The sequence below is a fragment of the Dasypus novemcinctus genome, chromosome 24 (assembly GCF_030445035.2).
Source record: "Dasypus novemcinctus isolate mDasNov1 chromosome 24, mDasNov1.1.hap2, whole genome shotgun sequence".
In the NCBI taxonomy this organism is placed as follows: Eukaryota; Metazoa; Chordata; class Mammalia; order Cingulata; family Dasypodidae; genus Dasypus; species Dasypus novemcinctus.
The window spans coordinates 40,328,734-40,351,839 of NC_080696.1; the positions used below are offsets into that span (position 1 = coordinate 40,328,734).

A 23,106-nucleotide genomic window follows, 5' to 3' on the forward strand; every position below is an offset into this window, starting at 1 on the left:
TGTTACCACGTGATTTGGGGGCATCCCTGGCAGAAGGCCTACTGGTTCACAAGGGATCCCCATTTTAGGGATGAGAAAACCAAGGCACAGAGAGGTGGTATAACTTGCCCAAGAACACACAGGGCATGCCTGGGTCCCACTCAGGATCCTGGGCTCCTCGTCCCATCCACCAAGGGCACCTATGACAGCTGAGGGAGTCCCCCAAGCTTACCTTGACGTCCTGCTCCAGGCCGCGGATGAGCTCACCGTCCACCTGGCCAGTCTGGGCAGCGCGGAGGCTGCGACGCTCAGCCTTGCGCAGCCGGTACTGCAGGATGCGGCAGGTCTTGCTGGCCTGGTCCAGCTGCTGCCGCAGCTCCTGCAGCTGGTAGACGTCCTCCTCCATGTAGACGTCCCGCATCTCCAACATCTCCGCCCGCAGCTCCTCTATCTCGTCCTGCAGAGGGGAGGGGGCAGTCAGGTTGCGGGGACCAGTGGCAGCAGCCAGGGCACCTGAGTGCGCAGCCCCCAACCCTGTCCCAGGCACCCTGTGTGGAAGGCTGAATAATGGCCCCCAAAGATGCCCACCTCCTAATCCCCCAAACCTGCGAATTTGGTACCCTGCATAGCAAAAGGGACTTTGCAGGTCTGATAAAGGTAAGGATCAGGTGGTGGGGGGATTAGCCTGGATGATCCAGGTGGGCCCAATGTAATCACAAGGGTCCTCACACTCCCAACGTGAGAGTGGGAGAAGGCAATGTGATGCCAGAAGCAAAGACTGCAGGGATGCACTCTAAAGAGCGAGGAAGGAGCCACAAGCCAAGGAATGCAAGCAGCCTCCTTGCTGGAGGAGGAGCTGGAAAAGGCAAGGAAACAGGTTCTCCTAGAGCCATCACAAGGAACAGTGCCCAAAGACACCTTGATCTTAGGACTTCTGACCTCCAGAACTATAAGATAATAAATATGTGTTGTTTTAAGCCACTAAGTCTGTGTAAATTTGTTAGAGCAGCCGTAAGAAACAAATACAATGGGGAAGCAGGAGAGGTTCATTCAATGAGCATTTGTGAGTGCCAACTATGCACCAGGCTTTGTGCTAAGCACTGGGAGGAGGGGGGAAGTGGTGGCCAAGACTAGTGTAGCCCCTTCTGTATGGAGCCCCAAGTTTCATCTGTGGAGACACAAAGTAAGCCAACAACAAAAAGTCAGATACTCTTAAGTGTTATGAAGATTAAAAAAAAAAAAAGAAAAAAACAAATCTGGGTAATAAGCTAGAATGATGGGGGCAGGTGTATGTTAGAGGGTGTGGTCAGGGAGGCCATCTCTAAAGAAGGGACATTTGAGCTAAAACCAGAAGGGACAGCCATGCAGGGAGTGAGCCAGGGGGAGAGTATTCCAGGCAGAGAACAGCACACGCAAAGGCCTGGGGGCAAGAGGGCTCACTGTGTTAAGAAAGAGTGAGGGGAAGTGGATTTGGCTCATTGGATAGAGCATCCACCTACCACATGAGAGGTCCAGGGTTCAAACCCAGGGCCTTCTGACCCATGTGATGAGCTGGCCCACGCCTAGTGCTGATGCATGCAAGGAGTGCCATGTCACACAGGGGTGTTCCTCGAGTAGGGGAGCCTCACGCACAAGGAGTGCGTCCAGTAAGGAGAGCTGCCCCGTGCAAAAAAAGTGCAGCCTGCCCCGGAGTGGGACCACACACACAGAGAGCTGAGCAACAAGATGATGCAAGAAAAAGAGACACAGATTCCCAGTGCCACTGAGAAGAATACAAGTGGACACAGAAGAACACACAGCAAATGGACACAGAGGCGACAACGGAGGCAATAAATAAAAAATAAATCTTAAAAAAAAAAAGAGTGAAGAAGCTAGGGTAGCCAAGGGGGAAGTCAGGTCAGCCACGTGGGACCTTGAAGGGCCCAGGACAGAGTCTGGGTTTGGGTTTTAAGCAGTCCCTGCCCATCTCTGCCTGCAGCTCCCAGAGGTCTCTCACTTCCCCTTTGTGATCCTGAGCCTGTCTGCAACTCTTGACTTTCCAATTAGTCTCCCATCAAGACTGTCAGCACCTGCGGGCGGCCCTAGGCCTCCTCCTTCCCTCGGTATCCCCCACACCCAGCACAGGGACATCTGCAAAAGGAACCCAGGCCAGCCCTCTCCACGGGAAGCGGCAGGCAACGCTCGCGAGAGCGGTCAGCCTGGTGAGCCATCGAACTCAGGCACCTGCTGCCTCCAGGGCCTTTCTCAAAGGGTTCTGAACTCAGCAGGGGAAGGCAAAGGTGACGAATACTTGTTCCCCCAACCACGATGGATCCCCACTTGCCACCCCCCGCGTGGATGATCCTGCCAGCACCAGCGGCAGAGGAAGTCACCCCGCCAGGCCCCCTCCCCCACCTCCGCTCAACTACACCCGCAGACTCATGCTCCCGCAGACTCATGCTCCACCCCGGGGCCAAGTGCACAGAACTAGAAGTGGGAGAGGGAGGAAGTGGGGCAGTGGGTGCTCACACCAGTGAGAGAAATGAGGAAGGGAGGAAACACAAAGGAAACGATCCAGGAAGTACAGTCTGGTCAGCTAAATCCAAGTTAAGGCAGCCTCCGGCTGGGCCTGTGTTCAAGTCCTGCCACCTCATTCATTCTCTCTGCTGTTGCAGTGGTATCACCTGGTGATGGAGAGGCACCAAGGGGCAGTGCAGGGGCCACACAGACCCAGGGTGCCAGGCTACATTAGTAGGTAAAGGGCAGTTAGATCATGGGAGGTGTCATGCCTTCACATGGGACAACCCTCAGAGCACGGGGGTCAATTTTGAAGGCCATGTTTTTAAAAAATTTTTAAATAACTGATTTTTCTAATTAGAAAAATAAAACATGACCATAGAGACAGTTTTGAAAATAGAGAAAACAAAAATTGCCCCCAATTCCTCCCTCCGGTTCTGGATCACTGCTCATCAATTTCAGTCCAACAGTTTTCAAAATGTGGTCCACCGCAGCAGCTCCAGCCTCACTCGGGAACTTGCTAGAAATGCACATTATCAGGCCCCAGCCGAGTCAGAAACTCGGGGCTGGGGTCCTCCAAACGATTCCTCTCCAGGGTAAAGTCCAAGAAGCTTTGCATCAGTGTGTTCTTCCTTCCAGGCCTTTTCCCCTGAAAGCGCAGGAGCCGCAGCCCCCAGCACCACAAGTGCCCCAGCTCAGGGTCCACAGAGAGCAGGGTCGCAATCGGCCTCCACTGAACAGGTGACGAATAAATGACCCTTCTCACAGAGCAGCTGTCTCCTCGGGGACGCCCTTCGCGGGGGCCAGTTCTTGAAAAGGCGAGACATCGCGTTCAGGCCAGTTCCGTCTTCCCGTGGTGGCCAGGGTCGGGGTGGGGGGGTCCCCAGGCCCCAGGGGGCTTGTCCCAGCTGCAGGCAGAATGCCGGCCAGCCCCTCCTGGCACAGCCCTGCGGGAGCGGGTGAGGCGACAAAGGCCAGCCTGTGGCACACACGCCGAGTCTGCAGGGATGAGGGTGGGGGGCAGAAGCTGGGGGATGCAGGAATTGGGCAGGGGCTCTGAGCTTTCAGGAGGTGGAGGCAGGGAAAGGGGCTGCTGGGGACCCGGGAAGAGGGCCCGGGGCGGGCAAGGTGGGGACGACACCCTGCTTTAGTCAAGAGGTTCTGAGACCTCCCTGGGCCCCGGGCTCTCCGGGGGCTGCTCAGACATGCAGTCCCAGCCCCCAACCCCAGAGAGCCCATCTTTGAACCAGGTCTCCAGGGACCACCTGGCCTACGGGGAAGCTGGAGGGAGGGGGAAGGTCTGCGGAGCTCAGTGACCTTCCACTGACCTTCTCTCACCTTCCAGACCCCCAACCGTGAGCACAGGGGAGCAGGACGGAGGGTCCGAGCTCCCACTGGATATGGTAGGCCTCGTGGATACGGAACAAGGTTGTCAGTTTCCCACCAAAACCTACAGGACATCGCACGCCTCGTCCTCCAGCCACAGCAGGGAGAGGTCACACTGCCCGGCAGGGCCCACCTCAGAGCCAAACGGGAGCCGGGCCCAACCCCGCAGGCCAAAACGCCCCGGCCAGCTTGGCCCGCCACCCCCTCCGGCCATCTCTTCCAAGCTGACCTCTCTTCCCCTCCAAGGCTGACCTTGAAGCTGACTGTGATTATTTAACTCAGGCCGAAAACGTGGAATGGCGAGGGGAGCAAAACCAGGGTGCCCCCACCGCTCCGCCGTCAGCCTCTCCCTTTACAAAAAATATTTTGCTTTGATTACACGGGTAATACCTGTTTTTTGGAAAAACTGTGAAAAAAGCAGATGGCCTTCCATCTCGTCCACTGGCTCCCACAGGCTTCTGCATCGGGTCCAAGCCCCTCACCCTGCACCCCGAGCCAGGCGCTGGCCCCTCCCCTCCCTCCTCCCGCCTCGCCCCTGCCCTTGCATCTTCTGCCCTCACCCTCCACCCTCCTAGATGCCATGGTTAAAAACCAGCTCCCCCCTACTGGGATGCTCACTACGTACCAGGCCCTCCCCCAAGCACTGGGTTACTGACGGGCAGTTTGATCCTCTGGTCAACTCTGTGAAAATGGTCCTGTTTTAGAGTTGAGAAAACTGAGGCTCAGAAGTTTCCCAGAGTTTCTTAAGCAAGAGAGTGACGGAGCTGGAATCTAAACAGGCCGTGGGACCCTGAACCAATGGAATGTACCTGCATGTCCTGCTTCCAGGTGTGCTAGGGCTGTTCCCTCTGCTGGAAAGGCCTTCTGCCAGGCTAACTCCTAATTATCTCATCCTTCCAGAGCGTTCCTTCCTCCCCTAATCTGATTCAAACCCCACGCACTGAACTCCATGTCCCCTGTGCCAACAACTTTAAGTTGCATTTGTCTGTTTTTAAGTCTATCCTCCCCAAGATCTGGGAGGATGGCAGGGGCTGGGACTAATCCATGTCTGATCCCAGCATCATCCAGGACAGGAAGTGGTGCAGAGCCGGCTCCAGTCGCCGTCTATGGGTGATGAATGACAGAATGAGTATAGCTCTTGCCCTGCCCAGACTCTCTCCACAGCCCGGAGCAGGCAGGCAACCCTGACCCCAGCCCCAAACCAACCACAAGGAGTCCAGGAGGACCTGGACAGCTGCGGGCTGGCCTCAAACCCCCAAACCATCCCAAGAGAAGGGGCTGTCCACCCAGGAACCCTCCTGCTCAGCCACTCACTCCCTGCCCACAAAGCACATCTCTGTCCACTCCTCCACAATCCATGAGGTCAGCCTGCAGGAAGTGGCCTCTCCGAGGCAGACCCGCTCCCCACGACGGACTAGTTCCCAGGAATCCTAGGGGAATTGGCCAGGAAAAGTCTCTTGGGCCAGGCTGGGCCAGGGGGCCAAACATGAGCTCACACTGCTGCTAATAATAGCGAGACCTTGCACGGCAGCACAGGGCTTCGAAGTTTACAAAGACATTCCAGCTGAATCATCGCATGGGTCCTCCCAGAAACTCCGGGGCAGGCAGGATGGGAACCGCATCCCTGCTGTACAGACGGAGCACGGCAGCGGCACAGGGGAGGCGGGCTGGGCCAAGGTCACCAGCCAGAGCAAGGGGAGGCGGGCTGGGCCAAGGTCACCAGCCAGAGCAAGGCCAACCGCCAAGCAGGACTCAGATCTCGGACTTCCGGCTCTTTCCTCTGCAACCAGAATTCAGGGAGCCCATCGACTTAGACGAGGGGTAGAATCACACCTTTATTTTCACTCACCTCTAACTAAAACTTAGGATTTCTTTCTTTTTGGGACCTTTGCAACAAACCTCAACTATATTCGTGGTACCAGTGACTTTGCACCAAAAGAAACCACGCATATTTTCACATCACAGAACAGTTGTGGCAGAAGTGTCAAAATATTGTGTGCACTCATCAGTACTTTGAAATTACCATAGTTAATAGGCCTATCACCAAATCTTATGAGTTAATAAATAGATTACTGCCTCGTAATTTTAAGATATTTTGATAACTCTATTTCAATATTTTGGTTTCTTTTGCATTTTATTTTAAACATTTAAAAACATTATTCTGAGAAGGAGCCTGGGGCCTCAGCAGAGAGCCTAAGGGGTCCTCGACACACAAAAAAGATGTACCGTCTGTTCTCTCCGGAGGAAGAGGCGCCGAGCCGCCCCCGCTGCAGAGTCTGGGTCGCCAGCCCAGACCCTCGTCTTCCACTGTCAGGGCACAAAGTTGGAGAAGCAGAGCTTTGGTTTCAAACCACATTTTAAATTGAAGAAAGAGTGTTCGCTGTGAGAAACCTACACGAATGTAAGATGATTCATCTCCGTACAAGAGGACAGAAGGGGAAAGTTTAGACGTGGGGCCCACTGGATCCGGAGCACGGACCCCGGAAGCCTGGGTACGATGGGATGGTCTGTAGGCGCGGATGGGGAGAAGACCTGTCCCTGACGTGTGCAGATGGAGATGGCAGTGAACAAAGGACAGCACGGAGCAATGGGGGGATGAGCCCAGGGGCAGCTCCCAGCTGGCCCTAAGGCTGAGGGGACAGGGAGGGAGCCAAGGGGACACTGGCTTCTTGAACGCAGGGGGAGGTCACCTCTTACCAGCCACCAAGGAAGAGACTGTTCCAGAGCAGAGGTCCCCAGCCACCTTCCACCCAGGAGTGAGCCCCCGCTGGGCCGATGCACCTTGGGATGTTCCCGTTCACTCAAGGCCCCCAGGAAACTCAGATATGGGCCCAGCAGTCCACGTTCTAGAAACACTGGATAAGCCGAAGCTGGATCTGGAGTGGGTAGCTAGCACGAGGACTCCATGCTGCCGGGGCCTGCTTCTACCTCTACCTCTCTCCTACCTCCTCACCTCTGCCACATAAAACCTACCTCACAGCCCATCCCCAAGTGCCACCTCACCACGAAGCCTCCTTGCTGCTGCAGGGCACAGCGTTTTTGTTTGAACAATCGGTGAGTACCTATGGTGGGTCCGACCCATGACCAAATTATTGGATTTAATCCTTGCGGTGACCATTCTGCTCCCCACTAATTTGTTCTCCATTCAGAACATGGATGATTTTTTTTTTAAAACCACACGCTTCCATGTTTAAGCCCCCCAATGATCAAAACCTAGAAGCAATCCAAATTTCCTTCAACCGGTGTATGGATAAACGGGGTACGCCCATATAATGGAATACAACTTAGCAATAAGAAGAAACTACTGATTGCAAACCAGCATGAATGAACCTCACTTATGCTAAGTGAGGAAAGCCAGGCCAAATGGCCACATCCTGGATGATTCCATCCTAGCAAACTACAGGGACAGAAAACAGATGCTGGAGTGGAGGGAGAATTTGACAACAAAGGCACCAAGGGAAAACTCTTTGGGGCGATGGACTGTTCTACATTGTGTTTGTGGTGGTGGTTACACAACTGAGTTTGTCAAAACTCGTTTTACCTCAATACACATAACCTACACAAACAAAAACAACCTCCAAAACCTTTCCATCGCTCCCATAATCAAGTCCAAAGTCCTTCACAAGGTGAACCAACCCCCGCACCCACCCCTGCTCCTGCGGGCCTGGCCCCGGCCCGCCTCCTCTCTTCCTCTTTCTCCCCCTCCTCCCCCTGCCTGGCTTCTCTCAGGTCCCAGATGGACACCATGCCTGTCCCACCTCTAGGCCTTCGCACTTGCCAGTCCCCCTGCCCGGGTTTCCCTGCCCTCCATCTCTGCACTACTGGCTCCTCCTCTGGCTTGAAGTCTCATTTACACGTCACCCTCCTCGGGAAGCCTTCCGGTGCCCTCTAGGGACATCACTGTCTCTCCTCAACCCTTATTCTTTCAGGGCACATGTCACAGGCCTATTTGCGATGCTAATTACTCCTTTGTCGGTTTACTTGTGTAAAGTTGGTTTCTGCTGCTAGAATGTAGGCTTCAGGAGGGCAGAGCCTCGCGTGGTGCCAGGCGCACAAAGGAGCAGTTCAATAAATAGATGTCAGATAAATAAACAGATCCTAAGAGGGGAGAGTTATCATCACTGTTCCACTACCCCGTGGAAAGCTACTTCCGGTCAGTGCTGCCCTTGTCTGAATTGAATTCACTGATTCTGTGACGCTAACGGTCACAGAGGCCTCAGACCCTGGTGCTGAGCCTCAAGTCCAGCCCACCAGCTCCCCAGACCCCAAATGTTACCCAAATCCATTGCCTCCTCCCCAGCTTGCAGGGCCTGACCAGCCAAAGGGCAGAGAGACCCAGGAGAATGACGGGACTGAGAAAAGTGACCCGGAACCTTCCCTCTGCGGGTTGGCAATCGCTCCACGGAAGAGCAGGAGCCTGTGCCCGGCCTGCCTCCTCCCATGCCACCCTGGCCACCACAGTCCCTCCCTCGGGCCAAGACCCAGGCTGCCTGACCATCTGCCACCCTGGCTCCAGGCCACGTGGCTCATGCCCTGGCCACTCACCCCAGCCCCTCCTGAGAGGCCAGGGCAGCCATCTGCTGTCCCTCCTGCCTGTCCCCCGGGGGTCTGTCAAGGCTCCAGATGAGATCATTGCACCTAGACCCCCAGGAGGGCAGACAGCCCCGCAAAGCCCCACTTCCCTCCCAGCTCAAATGCACAGCAGGAGGCAGAAGGGAACCCAAAGACTCCAGGGACACTGAGACCAGAGAGGGCCTGCAGACCAGCCCATAATCCCTGAGGCTCCAGCGTCCAGCAGGGAAGGACCCTGAGCTCCTGACTCCCAACCCGGAGCTCCATCCGGCTTAGCCCCCTGTGGGGAAGCTGGGCGCCAGCTTCGGGGGAGTCGGGGTCAAAGGCCTGCCAGGATGCCCAGGCTGGCACCAGCCATGCCACAGCAATGCCCCTGGCTCCCGCTGGCACGGAAGCTGCTGGAATAACGAGGGACGTCAAGGGCCCGGGACGGCTTCTCCAACACCAGTAAATATTAAGTACCCGGCAGCATGCAGCACCCCACCATACTCCTAAGGCATCTCCACCTGACGGGTGAGGAGGCCGCGGTCAAAGCGGCCAAGTATGTTGCCCAAAGCCACGCTCTAAGTGGCACAACCAGGATTCAAGCCCAGTTTGAGCCCTTGTAAACTAGGTTAGCTGATCTCTGAGAGGGGACGATGACAGTAAAAGTCCTGGCTAACGTTTACAAGGGCTTACCAAGCGCCAGCCAGCAGCCCATGATTTCGTGCTCAGTGACTACCTTCTAGAGGCAGGTGCTGTATTTGGCCCCATTTTACAGATGAGGAAACAGGGGTTCTGTGCACTCTAGCAGGGAGCTAAGTGTGGGAGCGTGTGTGTGTACATGTTGGGGGGGGGAGACACCCAGCGACAGCTGTCCACCAAGGCCAGGCCCAGCTCGTCACCCCCCAGTTCAAGGCCTCCCCAACAGATCAAGGAGAAGCCCACAGTCCCTGCTGCCCGGGGCTTACTCAGCGTCTGCCCCGTCCTTACTGTGTGAACAGGAAGGAAGGCAGATTTGGGATCTGGGTATGTTTCAAAACATCCCCAAATAGCCACTGGGCTGCAGCCAAGTCTCTAGACAGGGAGAGAACAGGATTCTGAGATCTCTTTGGAGGGAGAAAGTGAGGCTCAGAGAGGTCACAGGAGTGGCTCAGGGTCACACAGCCTGAAGCTCCCTGATACCCCACCACTTCCCACCACTGGGCCTTGGCGCAGGCCATTCCCCTTGCCGGGCATCCTAGAAGGAGCAGCACAAGGCCCAGTCCCTCTGCCTCTTGCCACTTAACTGCGTGACCTTCGGCAAGCCCCTCAGCCTCTCTGAGCCTCAGTGGCCACCTGTGTAAAGGGGGGGGGTTCAGATGAGGGCTGTGGGGGGCGGTTACAGATGTGCCAGTTCTCCAGTGACTATGGGCCAAGGGCTGTGCCCGGCCTTCTTCCAGGCACAGGGGACACTGAGCAAAGGAGATGGACAGGTCCCTACCCTCAGGCGGAACACACGGGGGAGCCAGACCTGAAATCTGTAATTACCCAACGAATTAATCTAATGACCCAAAGGTGCCCACGCGGAGCTCCTAGGTGCCTAACCCAGGAGTCTGCCCGGAGCTGCCCAAGGCCCAGCGCAGCCCGAGGATGCCAAAGGCAAAGGCCCGGGAGGGAGCCAGAGCAGGGGGAGGGCCCCGCAGGGGCGGCGGGTAGAGCACAGGGCATAGGAGAAGCAGAGGGCTAGGGTGTGTCGAGCAGGCCGGGAGCTTGGGGGGAGCAGGGGTGGTGCGGCCGAGGGAGGCAGGAAACAGAGGCCGGGCAGGGCCCAGGAGGAGGGTGGGGATGCGAGAGGCTGGTGCCACTGATCAGGGCCCAGAAGATCCAACGCGGGCATGAGCACAACCAGCCCAGTTCAGGGGACCGCAAACTTTGTTTTTCCACCTGAACTAGAGTTTCTCTTTCTGGCCCAAGCAGTGGGGGATTATTTAATTTGGTTTTGGAAAGCAGGACCCCAAAGCCACCCTCCAGCAAAAGAAGCTCGCTGGGTCACTGAATCTTGGGGTACTGGCCTCAGCCATCACAGGAAGTCTGGCAGGCAGGTGGGATAGGGGTAGGGAGAGATGTATTTGGAGATACCCACAATGCAACTCAGCTCCACACACACCTTGCCCTGTGCCCAGAGCCAGGCACAGCCCCTGCCGCCAAGGAACTGCGGTGCACGGGCAGTCAGACCCGAGCCTGACATCCGCTGAGTCCGCGCTATGGGCCAGGCCCCAGCCAACTCCCTTTCCTACATGCTTTGTCTAATTTAATATTCAGAGCAACCCCACCAGGCAGGCACTACCCACACCCCCATTTTACAGAGGAGGAAGCTGAGGCTCATAAAGGGGAAGCTCATAAGGAAAAAGCAGAACTAGGATTCAAGTCCAGGCCTGCTGGACTCCAGACCACCTTGGACCCCAGAGAAGGGAAGGGCTGGCCTGCTGCAGCCACTTCCCCCATCCCTGTCGCTCCTCGGGGAGGCTAGCTGGCCTGAGGGCCTGCCGTGAGTGCCGGGTCAGCCTGGCCAGAGCACTGGAGGCTCCAGCCCTTCCCAAACCCCAGTTCCAAGTTCCTTCCGGCACCAAAGGGCAGTGAATGTGACCATGGATGAGGTCATGCATAGCGGATGACCTCACTAATGACCTTGGCCCATTATGGCCAGGGTCCAGTCTTGAACTGAGTCGAGCCTCCCTGGGGGGCTCCCTCCCTGCCCTTCTGGGGTGCTGTGGATGGTGCTGGGTGGGCCACGTATCTGAACTCTAATCCTCCCAGGTACCTTGCAAGAAAGAGATTTTAATGAGGCTTGCTTAGGGGATTTGCCCGAGGTCACACACAGGGGAGAGGTGACCAAGGGAAGCCTGGCCCCAGACCTGACTCCAAAGGTAGCGTGTGCCCACTTCACGGCCCAGCCTTCCCTCCCTCCCGCCCCGGGCCCTGCAGCAGGCCTTGAGCCCAGGGCTGCAGACTCATGGAAACCGGGGACCGCCTCCTAGCAGGGTGTTCCCGCTGCCTGGTTCAGCAGTCAGTGCCCTTCCCAAACAGGCTGAAGCCCCCTTCCCCGCCTCTCAGGGGCCACTGCCCCACCCCATCCCCCCTAGTTCTTCTGTTTCAAGCCTGCCGCCCACTTCCAGACCTGGATCATTGTCCTTTATTCAATCACAGAACAAATATTTATTGAGCACCTACTGTGTGCCAGGCACTGTTCCACAAGCTGGGCACAGAGACTGATGCTCAAAGCTAACTCCCTAGCTCCTCATGCCCCCTCCTCCAGGAAGCCTCACAGGCCTTTCCACGGGTGCCCACTCCTCTTCTGGCCCTTCCACTCTTGCCTCCTGCATCATTTTCCAGATAGAACCCAGCAGCCATTAGGGATAAGACTGGCTTGGCCCTCCCAGCAAAGGGGCAGAGGAGGGCAAACGGAGAGTTCCTCTGGGACTAGAAGGCAGGGGCCCCTGGGCAGGTTTCTCTGGTGGGCTGGCCTGACAACTCCCTCCATTTCACTCAGTCCCCTGGGCCATGCCCCAGGGCTGGACATCAGGGGTCTGGGGGCCTGCTGTGCAGCTCCTCCTGACTCAGTGACTGGCCAGCCCCCTAACCACCCACCACGCAGCCCCGGCCCAGCCCGAGACCCCAGATCCAGGAAGCCACAAATTCAAGCGCCCCCGCCACGCTCCTCGCTGTTCCCAGCAGTCTTGTGGAAGGAAGGCAGGGAGAGAAGCTGAAAACAGGAGGGGTTTTACACATTAGTCCAGGGAGACATGGACCAGGATTTCCTGTGTTTCTGTGTGCGGGTGAAATGTCACTGTGTGTGTGTGTGTGTGTGTGTGTGTGTGTGTGTCCACATACCCGGTCTGTGGGTCTCTGGCTCCTGGTGGCAAACACTACATGCCTGACATTGTGTGCTCTGAGTTTATGTGCCTGCTTATGTGTGTGACTGCGAGGCTTATACCTGAGTAGGTCTTCGTGGCTGTCCCTTGGGTGTCCGTGTGTGTCTCTGTGCCTCGAGTAGGTGTGCAAGATGCTCTGCTGTTCTCTCTGTGGACGTGGCAGTGGGGGTACAGGGTAACGAGATTGTGTCTGAGCCAGTCAGGCAAGGGTGGGCCCATGGATTTCCGTGGGATGCTAGCACGTGTGTAAGTCCTCGTGGGCGGGCGTATGTGTGTGTGCTTCTGACATATCTGGGGATGGCTGTGTGTCCGGCTCTGGAACAGTCTGAGTGTGTCTGGGAGTGTAATATGTGTGTGTGTGAGCGTCTTTCTGCAAGTCTGCCACTGGATGCGTGTGAGATGTGCATGTGAGGCTGTGGATCTCTGAGCATGAGCTGTGAATGTGTGCAAGAGGGAGTGGACCTGCGAATACCAGCCTAGCCCCTCTGCAAGGAATGCCGGGAGCTGGGGGGAGCTCCGTGCCCCGCCCCCCAGGCCTCGGCAGCAGCCGCCGCTGCCTCACATTTTCCATCTCATTTTCCATCTCGCTGGAGCTGCCCCCTCCCCCCTCAGCCAAGTGCTGAGGTTCCTTAGAGCGGCCTCTTGCAGGCCATCTCTCAGGAAGGGCTGGGACTCAGGACAGCGGCCAGCCAGGAGCTCGGCTGCCCATGGTGACAACCCCCCGCCAAGTGGGGCCTGGTGACATTAAGCAGACGGGAGCCCTCCCCCACAGTCCCTGGGAGCCGAGAAGAGCTGCACTGAACTTGCTGGCTGCTGCGTCCAGACGTCCAGCCCAGGGCCTGGCACCCAGGAGGCCCTCGAAATGTGCTGAATGAATGAATGAATGCCTGTGAGGAGCAGGGAAGGGAAAGGCGACGACACGGGCGGGCATTAACTTCTGCCATGGAGTCGATCTGCAGAGCACACTAACAGGGTCCCTGGAACCCTGGGGGGCAGGCACGCATACCCCACATTTTACATACGAAGAAGCATAGGCTCAGAAAGGCAAGTGTCTCAGCCAGTGTCACCCAGCTCAAAATGGGCGCAGCCGGGCTAGAACCCCGAGCTGTGAAACTGGGAGGTAGAGCCTTCTTCTGCGTGGAAGAGCGGGGGGCGAGGGCCTGGGAAAGGGGAGGCTGTCTAACGAGGCTGGCGAGCCCGAGCTGCGCCACCAGTCCTTAGCCGCTCGAGCTTCCTCGTCTGTCAAATGGGTCTGATGTCAGAACCCTCCACACTCATTGCTGCGAGGAGAAACGAGCTGATTTAGCCAGGGTCTGGCACGCTGCAAGTGCTCAGTAACTGATAGTCTTCACGGGGCAAGAACCACAAAATCCAGGGACCAGGATCTGGGGGCCCGTGGGCCAGGGCTAACAGTCGAACACTCTGGAGTCCAGCTCGTCATTGTCCAACCTTCAAGGCTTGACCCAAGTTCCCTTCACTATCCTCCAGGATCTCAGATCCCCACAGTCCCCCGTCACGCTCTGTCCTCTGCACTGGTGCAAGGTGCACATCCCCCTACACACACACACCCTCAGCCCCCACCTGCAGGCTCCAGGCCTCCAACGGGTCTTAGTCATTGTTGCCCCAACAAGGCCTGGCCCAGAGCCTGCACACACCGGGATTCCTCTCACCCCCGTGTCTCAGAACAGACACACGTTAGCAACAAGAGCTCACCGCTGCGGTCACACTGTAGAGAACAGAGTTAGACAAACCAGGTTGGAAGCTTGGCCGGGTGACCTGGTGACTCCATTTAACCAATCGTATAAAGGCAACCAGGAGGCGGATTAGGTGCTTCCCCTGGGCCCTTCTGGATCTGACGTGTAGCCTGGGCACACTTGAAGTACTCACAACCGAGACCTCCAAGGAGGCGGGGGCCCACACAGCATGGAATGTGATCACACCTTCCTGTCCTCCTGGGCCAGTTACCACTTTATGAACATTCTAAAGCCAAGGGATCGACTCTCCTGGCTTCTCCCATCGCCCCAAGAATGAACACACAGTCATTCTATCTGCTCCTGGCTAAGGAGAACAACAGTTCCCCTTGGGATTTCACTGCTTGCAAAATGTTTTCCTATCCATTCGTACCGCCCCGATTCCTGAATGAGGTGGCTGGGGGAGGTTTATCAACCTCATTATATAGACGAGAAAGACGTAGCTCAGAGGGGCCAAGGGACAAGGCCACACAGTGAGCGGCAAAGTCAGGCCTCAACGCCAGGTCTTTGGGTTCCAACTCTCAGCTCCTTCCATTTGTACCAAGTGGGCTCCCAGCAGGCCTCTGCCACATGACATGTGGGTGGTGGTCAGTGTGATGGGGAGCAGGACAACTTCAGACCATCAGGGCTTGGAAGGTCAAACACAGCTGATGGGTCTGCTCTGTAACCAAAGCTCTAGAACTTCAGAAGTGAATACTCTTCAGTCTTCCTTCCCTGGAAGAATCCTGGGGTCAAGCAGCCACCATGTGAATCTCCCCCTGAGCCCTCCTCAAGGAATCACAACCACCAGCATTTCATATAGCTTACAAGCTGCTTGCCATAAACCATGTCTTTATCTAAACATGCAAGATCATCCAGCCTCTTGAATAACTCAAGTGACAGGAAGCTCACTACCTTTCCTGTGGCAGCTCCTTCTCCTTTCTCATTGGGAAAGACTTGCCCCCATTTACATGGTCTCTACCTGGACCCCAGACCAGGCCTCACGTGATAGGGGTCACAGGAGACCTGCCAATATCACCTGCCCAGGCACCCTGGCTGACAGTTCTGAGTGTCCCCTATGGGTTGTAAGGTGAGCTGAGCAGGACCTCCCCAGGACTCCCCAGGACCCAGAGCTCCCCTCAACCCAAGTGTCACAAGGCCTGCAGGGGTCATGCTGGGGATTCGGAGTCCTTCTCCTGGTGACTCAGTTTCAGCACCTTGGAAGCCAAGTGGCCCAGAGGGGCAGAGGCCATGCTGAGAGTTTAGTGCCCTCTTCCTCCCGGGTGCCTGGGCTTGGGGCAAGGTCCTTCCCCCTTCTGGCCACGGCTCACCCACCTGTCAACTGAGCGACACACCTCCTATCATAGCCTGTGTGTTTACCGTCCACATCCATATTCTCCCTCGATTTTCACCCCGCCTCTGTGAGGGGCAGCCGAGGTAAGCAAACCTCCTGAGAAATTAAGGGACTAACCCAAGTGTCCACAGGGAGAATTAGCACCGCTGGCCCTGCCGCTCTCTCTCGCCCCATCTCCTTTCCCCCTCCGCCTGGCTTGGGTACTAGTCCTTGAACTCAGCAAGCTCTTTCCAATTTCCCTTGGCCTGGAATGTTCTGCTCCCAGCTCCTCATGGAGGACTGGGATCCGCTACCGCTGCAGTCATGGTGTCGGTAATTAACACCGTGGACACGTCCCATGAGGACATGATTCACGATGCCCAAATGGACTACTATGGCACCCGCCTGGCAACCTGCTCATCCGACAGGTCCGTCAAAATCTTTGATGTACGCAACGGAGGGCAGATCCTGATTGCCGACCTCAGGGGTCACGAGGGTCCTGTGTGGCAAGTGGCCTGGGCCCACCCCATGTATGGCAATATCCTGGCATCCTGCTCGTACGACCGGAAAGTCATCATCTGGAAAGAGGAAAACGGCACCTGGGAGAAGACCCATGAGCACACAGGCCACGACTCATCAGTGAACTCTGTGTGCTGGGCCCCCCATGACTACGGCCTGATCCTGGCCTGTGGGAGCTCGGATGGGGCCATCTCCCTGCTGACCTACACCGGGGAGGGCCAGTGGGAAGTGAAGAAGATCAACAATGCTCACACTATTGGCTGCAATGCCGTCAGCTGGGCCCCTGCTGTTGTACCTGGAAGCCTCATAGACCAGCCCTCGGGGCAGAAACCCAACTACATCAAGAAGTTTGCATCAGGGGGCTGCGACAATCTCATCAGGCTGTGGAAGGAGGAGGAAGATGGCCAGTGGAAGGAGGAGCAGAAGCTGGAAGCTCACAGTGACTGGGTTCGCGACGTGGCCTGGGCCCCCTCCATTGGTCTGCCCACCAGCACCATTGCCAGCTGTTCCCAGGATGGCCGTGTGTTCATCTGTGTGTTCATCCATCAGCCCTGTGCCTCCCTGAGTACCCCCAATTATGATTTCCTCTAAAGTTGTTGATTAATCCCATCTCCCCCAGCTCCATGCAAACAGACACTTCATCCTTGTTCATAGTTGTATCCTAGATCTGGGCTAGTGCCCGGCACACAGTAGCCAATGAAGAAATACTGGGTGAATAAATGAATGAGAAGGCAGGAAAAAGAGCCTGAATGCTTCCGTGGGGGAGGGGGAGGATTATTCTGCCCTGAGTAACCACACAACAGGTGCACATGGGAACGTGCCACACACCTTTGAGAATAACAGTCATCACATCTGCCGTCTTTGAGGCCCACGCATGCCAGCCCCTCGAGGGGTACTGTGTACACATCAGCTCATTTACCCTTAAGGCTGGAAGATGTATCATTATCCCATTTTTACAAATGATGAAACAGGTCCAGAGATGGTAAGCAACTTGTCCAAGATCACACAGCCAGGATACTACAGACCCCAGATCCAATGGCAACCTAAGACCCACACTCACACTGAACCAGTGGGATGTCCCCAGCCAAGCCTTGGCCCCTTGGGCGTGGGCTCGGTCCCCAGCCTCCTGGGACTAAACAGTGGTGGGCAGCTCAGACAGACTCCAGGGTTTTACCTGATGACTTCCTGGGCTAGGAGAGGGTTCCCAAGAGAGACCCTGAAGCAAGGCTCTGTGATCCACGCCCCCTGCCTGGGTAAGCAGTGGGAGCCAGAGGAAGGGGGAGGAGCTCCGGGTCAGAGTTCAAAGCGCCAAGGCAAGGGGCGCTGGAAGCAGCCCAGAGCACTGGGAGGACACAGCCAAAAGTCTCCTTTCGTGGCTCGTCTCCTGCCTCCCACCCAGTCCCACTTGCCCTCACCTCACCACTGGCTACTGCAGGCCATTGGGGCTGGTTGAAACCCCAACTGTCCCCAGTGCAGGGGGCCTTTGGGAAGACTCACGCCCCCATGAAACAGATGGGGAAACTGAGGCCTGGCCTGGAGAAAGGCTGAGGCTGAAGAGGTGGATGGCTCTGACTCAGACACACCCTGTCCTACTGTTGTACAAGTAAGTACTGAATGCATGCTGGACAGCAGAGCCTGAGGGGAGGTGGGGAGGAGGGCCACAGCTGAGAAGGACCCCTCTGCTCCACTGAGGGAGAAGCCATTAGGCCAGAAGGGCCACAGACCAAAGCAAAGTAAGTCCACCCGGCTGCCATCAATCAGCAAGTGCTCTTAACTCCGTGGCTCAGGGCCAGGGTGCCCTGGGTGCGTGCCAGGCCATCAAGCGACAAGACTGGACAACATTTCAGCCTCTTCCAAAACCACACCCAGCTGGTGGCAGTAGAGCCCATGAACCTTCCAGCCTCCCAGGTCGAGGATGGCACACGAGGGATGGGCTATCCCTGAAGCTGCCCCAGTGCCAGGCAGTGGGCACACAAAGCCCGGCCTGCACCCAGGAGGTGCCCCACATTCACAGAAGGGGTATGAGCAAGGCCCGTTGTCCCCACACACCCAGAAAGGACACCCCTTTTAGGCGGGCGGTTTCCCTTCTCTCACCAGGGAACCGAGAGGGGCCACTGGGGCCAATGTGTGCACTGGGCCTGTGGGGGGGGGGCAGAAGACAATAAGCGTGAATCCTCTTCCTGCGTGCGCTCGCACCGCCGGGGGCCATCCTGGGATTTAGGAAGCTGCCTCTGAACCGGTTCTCCCATAACATCCTCCTCCCGGGCCGTGGGACCGTTAGACAGGGCGGAAGTCGGACTCTGGCCAAGGGGACGTTCCCAGATGTCATGCTTTCAAACCGGACCCGCCCTGAAAGGCAGGCGGAGACAGGCCCGTGCCAGGGAAGCCCTGGCTAAAGGCTCAGCCTGGGGTGCTGGCCTCTGCTTGGCGGGGATGGCCCAGCTGCTCCCTGGGCCACCAGTGCACACCAACACCTGTCCCCAAAGGAAAGCCACCAAAGGCCTGGGGGTGGGGGGCTCTGTGTAGGTCAGTGCAGAGATCCAGTCCCTCACGACCACCACGGGACCACTGCCCACCCCTGCCGAGCAATGCATCTCAGCTTCCTCCAAAGCAGCTTTCCCAAGCCCCCTTTCCCTCAATGCCAGAAACATTCTGAGCCCTTTGGCCAGTGTCTCATTCGGGTTCCTCTTCGGGAGAGGGCTTCCCCCCAAAACGTGTGTGTCTGAAGGGGACAGCCCCGCTCCCCTCAGGAGGTCCCCGAAGGGTTTGGTCCCTCTTTTCTGCCTGTTCAGTGGGCAAGTGGGCCAGCGGGACCTCAGGCCCGCGGGGCTGTGACAGCCGGCGACCCCCCTCCCACCCCGCGCCCTCCCTCTCCCCCAGCAGCGCCCCCACCTTGAGATAGTCGTTCTCGGAGCGCAGCTCCTCCAGCTCGCGCACGAAGCCGCCGGGCCCGCAGTCCAGCATCTCCTCGGTGAGGTCGGAGAAGGCGAGGGAGGCGCTGAGGGGCAGGCGGCTGCTGCCCGCCGACGACGCGGCCACCGACGGCTCGTCAGGGGAGGCGGGCGGGCGCGGGGGCTGCTGCGCCGGAGGGGCGGGCTGGGGCGGCTGCCCCGCTGGGGTCCCGGCGGCGCCCCCGGCCGCAGACTCGGCGTCGCTGCTCAGCGCCAGCTCCAGGCCCAGCAGGCGCGCCTCCTCCGACGCGCAGTCCGACACCTCCGAGCTGCTGTCGGTGAGGCTGGGGGGCGGCGGCGGGGGCCGCGGTCCCGCGCCAGGCCGCGGGCGACCCTTGGCGCGGGCCCCCGCGCGGACCCCGGCCACCCGCGCCCCCGCGCCCCGGGCCCCGGGCGCCGCCGCGCGCCCCTTCTTGTCTGGCCGCGCCGAGGACGCGGCGCTACAGGCGGCGGCAGCGCCCGGCCCCGGGCCGCGGCGGCCCTTGGCCAGAGACCAGCCGGCCACGTCTTTGGGCCGGGCCGGCGACGGCGCTCGGTGGCTCCTCTTCCTCTCAGGCGCGGGCGCGGGCGGGGGCCCGCAGCCCCGGGTCGGGGGCTCGGCCGCCGGCGCCTCCATCGCGGCCTCCCTCGGCCTCAGCGAGCGGCGCGCATGGCCCGGGCCCGCCCGACCTCCGCGCCCCTGGGGAGGGTCCCGGGGCCGCTCGGGCCGCTCGCGCTGTGGCTCCGCGGGGTCAGCCTCAGCCCCGGGGCTGCGCTGCGACCCCGACCCGCGCCGCACGGCCTCCCGGCTGCTCTGCGCGCGGAGGGAACGACCCGATCGCCTCCACGCGCCCCGGCTGCGGCTCCGGCTCCGGCTCCGGCTCCGCCCCGCGCCTGCCGCCCCGGCCCCGCCGCGCCGCCGAAGCGCACCCGGCCCCCGGCGGCCTGCGCGCTGCTCGCTGCCTCGGGCTCCGAGTCCGGCTGCGGCCCGGGCCCCGGCTCCGCCCGGCGCGGCCCGCCCCCCGCGCAGCCCCGCCAGCTCCCCGCCCCGCCGCCTCGGCTCGGGGGCGCGCGGCTCCGCGAACAAAAGGCGGACGCGGCGGGAGCGGCGGGGAGGGACGCAGGCCGGGCGCGAGGGAGGGATCTGCGCGGCAACAGCGACCCCCTCCAGGGTCAGGCGGGCCCGGGCAGCTGCGGCCCCGGCGTCCCTCGCCTCCACTTGCACCCTGCACCCTCCCCAGCTGGGCTGGAGAACGCAGCGGACCGAGAGGCCGCCGAGCCCGGGGTCCCGGCAGGGGCGGGCGGGGGGATTCCCAGGCCGAGGCCGGGCGAACTCCAGAAGGCGGGAGACTCGCTCCATACCCACACTGGGACCCTCGGCCCCGCGTGGAGCGTGCGCCGACGCACCAACGCCGCCCCCCTTAACCGTGCAAAGCAAGGCCGATTATCCCATTATACAGATGCGTAAACTGAGGCCTAGGGAGGACACGCGATTAGCCCAAGGTCAGTGGCAGAGCCTGGACGGATCCCAAGTCACACAGCTCCTGAGGGGGCACGGGCTCCTGCCTCGGTTTCCCATCCACAGGCGTAACGGGCCGTGGAGCCCTGGGTACATTCCCCCCTCTGCACACCTCGACGGGTTGTGATTCCAGGCATGCGCCGTACACACGCTTCGCTCCAGTTTCGGGAGACCCGTCCCGAGGTGTGAGAACAGCGGGTGCTTTGGGGGTAGGCTCAGGCCCCGGCGGGGGCTGGCTCGGGCTGGGGACGGTTGCCAGGGCCCCAGGAGCCCCTTGAAGCGCAGCTCGAGAGGAGCCCCGGAGCCCGGCCTCCCTCGAGCTTTTCTTTCTTGCCACGGTTGTCTCCAGGACTCCCGATCGTGCTTTTGATTTTCCACGGGTCTGTCACGCCTTCCCACCCCCAGGCCCCGCTACTCCCTGAGCCAGAGTCAGGGCAGCTCTTTGCTCCGCTGCCCCGCGGGTGGGCGCTCACGCAGGTGGGTACCTCCTTGCCACCCCGGGGGGCAGAACTGTGTTTATCCCTCTGCAACCTCTACTTCTCCTCAAGCCCCCTTTCTCTCATTTTCTTCCCCTCCTCTTCCTCCTCCTCTCCCTTTTCCTCCTCTTCCCCCCTTTTTTCCTCCTGCCCATTTTTTTCTTCCTCCTCTTTTTCCTCTTCTCCACCTCTTCCTCTGCCCTCTGCACACAGCTGACACCAGCAGCACTCCCTGGTCTCCCACACACACATGGGGACACAGTGACTACACTTCTGGGGTGCATCCTGACCTAGGTGTGAGCACCCCCTCCAGCTCGGATCCTCCAGGCACCCCCCGCGGAGCCATGGAGGGAGCAGGCCCATTGAGCAAGTTCTTGGCAAACCCCCATGACCCTCTACCCCTCCCCGGGTAGGACACTGAGAGACAGGGAGGGGTCTTGCCACTCCGGCCTCATGGAGTACACAGTACTAGGGAAGATGGGCCACAAAAGATTCATCACAAACGGGGCGTGCGTGGCACAAGGCAAGGGCGCTGGGCAGACCCAGGGCATCCCCTCCCCCTCTCTGGGCCTCAGTGTCCCCACCTGGTCTGGTCTGATCTGATGTAACAGATGACAGGTGCCTTCCAGCTCTGTGTCCCTGGCTCTTGCAGGCTGGCTCTGCGTTGGCATAGAGAAATTATTCAGTTTCTGGACCTCAGTTTCTCCCCCTATGCAAAATGTGGGCTTGGAGCTGTTGGGTAGTATGAATCCACGCAGAGGATGTGCCAAACCAGGCCAGCTCTGCTGCTCCTAACACACCCAGGGCCACACCAGTGGTCCTGAAATTAGAGTGGACCTGGATCTCCCCACGGCCCTGGGCCTGAGTCCTGGCTTGGCCACCGATCCTCTATGGGCCCCAACACTCATGACTGAGCAGGTGGCTGAGGGTTTGTCTTGCTCTGAGTTTCTTTGAATTTGGGGAGTCGTGAATCTACATGGAAGCCCCAGAAGAGCCCAGAGAACAGCAAGCCCTTGAGAAGGGACCCAGGTGTTTGGTGGGGCCGACATAGGGACCCTGCACTCAGGGGAAGGTCAGACCAGGGATACTGCAAAGGGAGCGGCCTTGCCCGGAGTCCAGAATTGGCTGCAGGCAGGCAGCCCTCAACCTTGGCTGCCAGCAAGCCCTGTGGTTACCCAGCCCATGGGCACTCACTTCGTGCCAGGGTCCATGTTCACCACTTCAGCAAAGGATCTCAGAAAGGTTAAGGAACTTGTTGTCACTGCTTGATTTTTCCAAAGATAGCCACACCAATACGTATCTCATTCCAACTGTTCCTCCCATTGAGTGGTGGACTTTATGTTCCCTCCCCTTGAACCTGCCTCCCCCAGTAGAGTATGCCAGAAACGACACTCTGTGACTTCTAAGTCTAAGTCATAAAAAGCAATACCAGGCAAGAGGATATGGCTCAAATGATAGGGCTTCCGCCTACCACATAGAGGACCTGGGTTCAACCCCTGGGGCCTCCTGGTGAAAGAGAAGAAGAGAAAGCGTGCTGCACAGCGAGCCAGCGCCCGCACGGTGAGCCAGTACCCGCACAGCAAGCCGAGTGCCCACGTGGTGAGCCAGTGCCCATGCGGCGAGCCCATGCCTGTGCAAGTGATGATGCAACAAAAGAGAGACGAAAGGGAGAGTCAGGGTGAAGCACACCAGAAACCAGGAACTGAGGTGGCGCAGTTCTCTCCACATCAGAGGTCCCCAGGATCAAATCCGGGTGAATCCTAGAGGAGAAAAAATGAGAAGTCCAAAAGAGAAACTGATACAGAAGATCACACAGTGAATGGATACCGATAGCAAAAGCAGGGGTGGGAGGAGGGGAAGGGGGGGAAATAAATAAATAAATATTTTTTTTAAAAAATCAAGCAATATGGTCTAATAATGATTGAAGTGATAAATGCACAACTATGTGATTATAGCCAATAACACTGATTGTATACCTTGAATGAATTGTATGCTTTATTTACATGCATCAATAAAACACACACACACACAAAGCTTCTGTCCGGTGCTCTCTCCCTCTCTTGGGTCACTCACCCCTAGAATCCAGCCACCATATTGGGAGGAAGCCCAGGCCTCATGGGGAGGCCATGCAGATGTATTCCAGTCAACAGCTCCAGCTTGGGTCCAGTATCAACCACAAGGGACATGAGAGAACGAGCCTCCAGAATTCAGGGGTTCTTAACCTTTTGGTTCCATGAACTCTTTTGCCAGTCACATTCCTTACTAAGTCCACA

The 23,106-nt window shown here is 58.4% G+C and overlaps 1 protein-coding gene and 1 pseudogene across 1 annotated transcript in view; one reads left to right on the forward strand and one right to left on the reverse strand.

Moving 5' to 3' along the window:
- Positions 1-19,682, reverse strand: part of MTCL2 (microtubule crosslinking factor 2) — a 77,493-nt gene extending 57,811 nt beyond the window's left edge. Inside the window, exons 1-2 of the mRNA XM_058287045.2 lie at positions 18,801-19,682; positions 212-436 (exon numbers count right to left, since the gene is read on the reverse strand). Coding sequence (XP_058143028.1) covers positions 212-436; positions 18,801-19,475 — 900 coding nt within the window. The 5' untranslated portion in view covers positions 19,476-19,682. The remainder of the gene's footprint in view (positions 1-211; positions 437-18,800) is intronic.
- Positions 15,696-16,499, forward strand: LOC139437564 (protein SEC13 homolog pseudogene; annotated as a pseudogene).
- Positions 19,683-23,106: the final 3,424 nt, after the last annotated feature.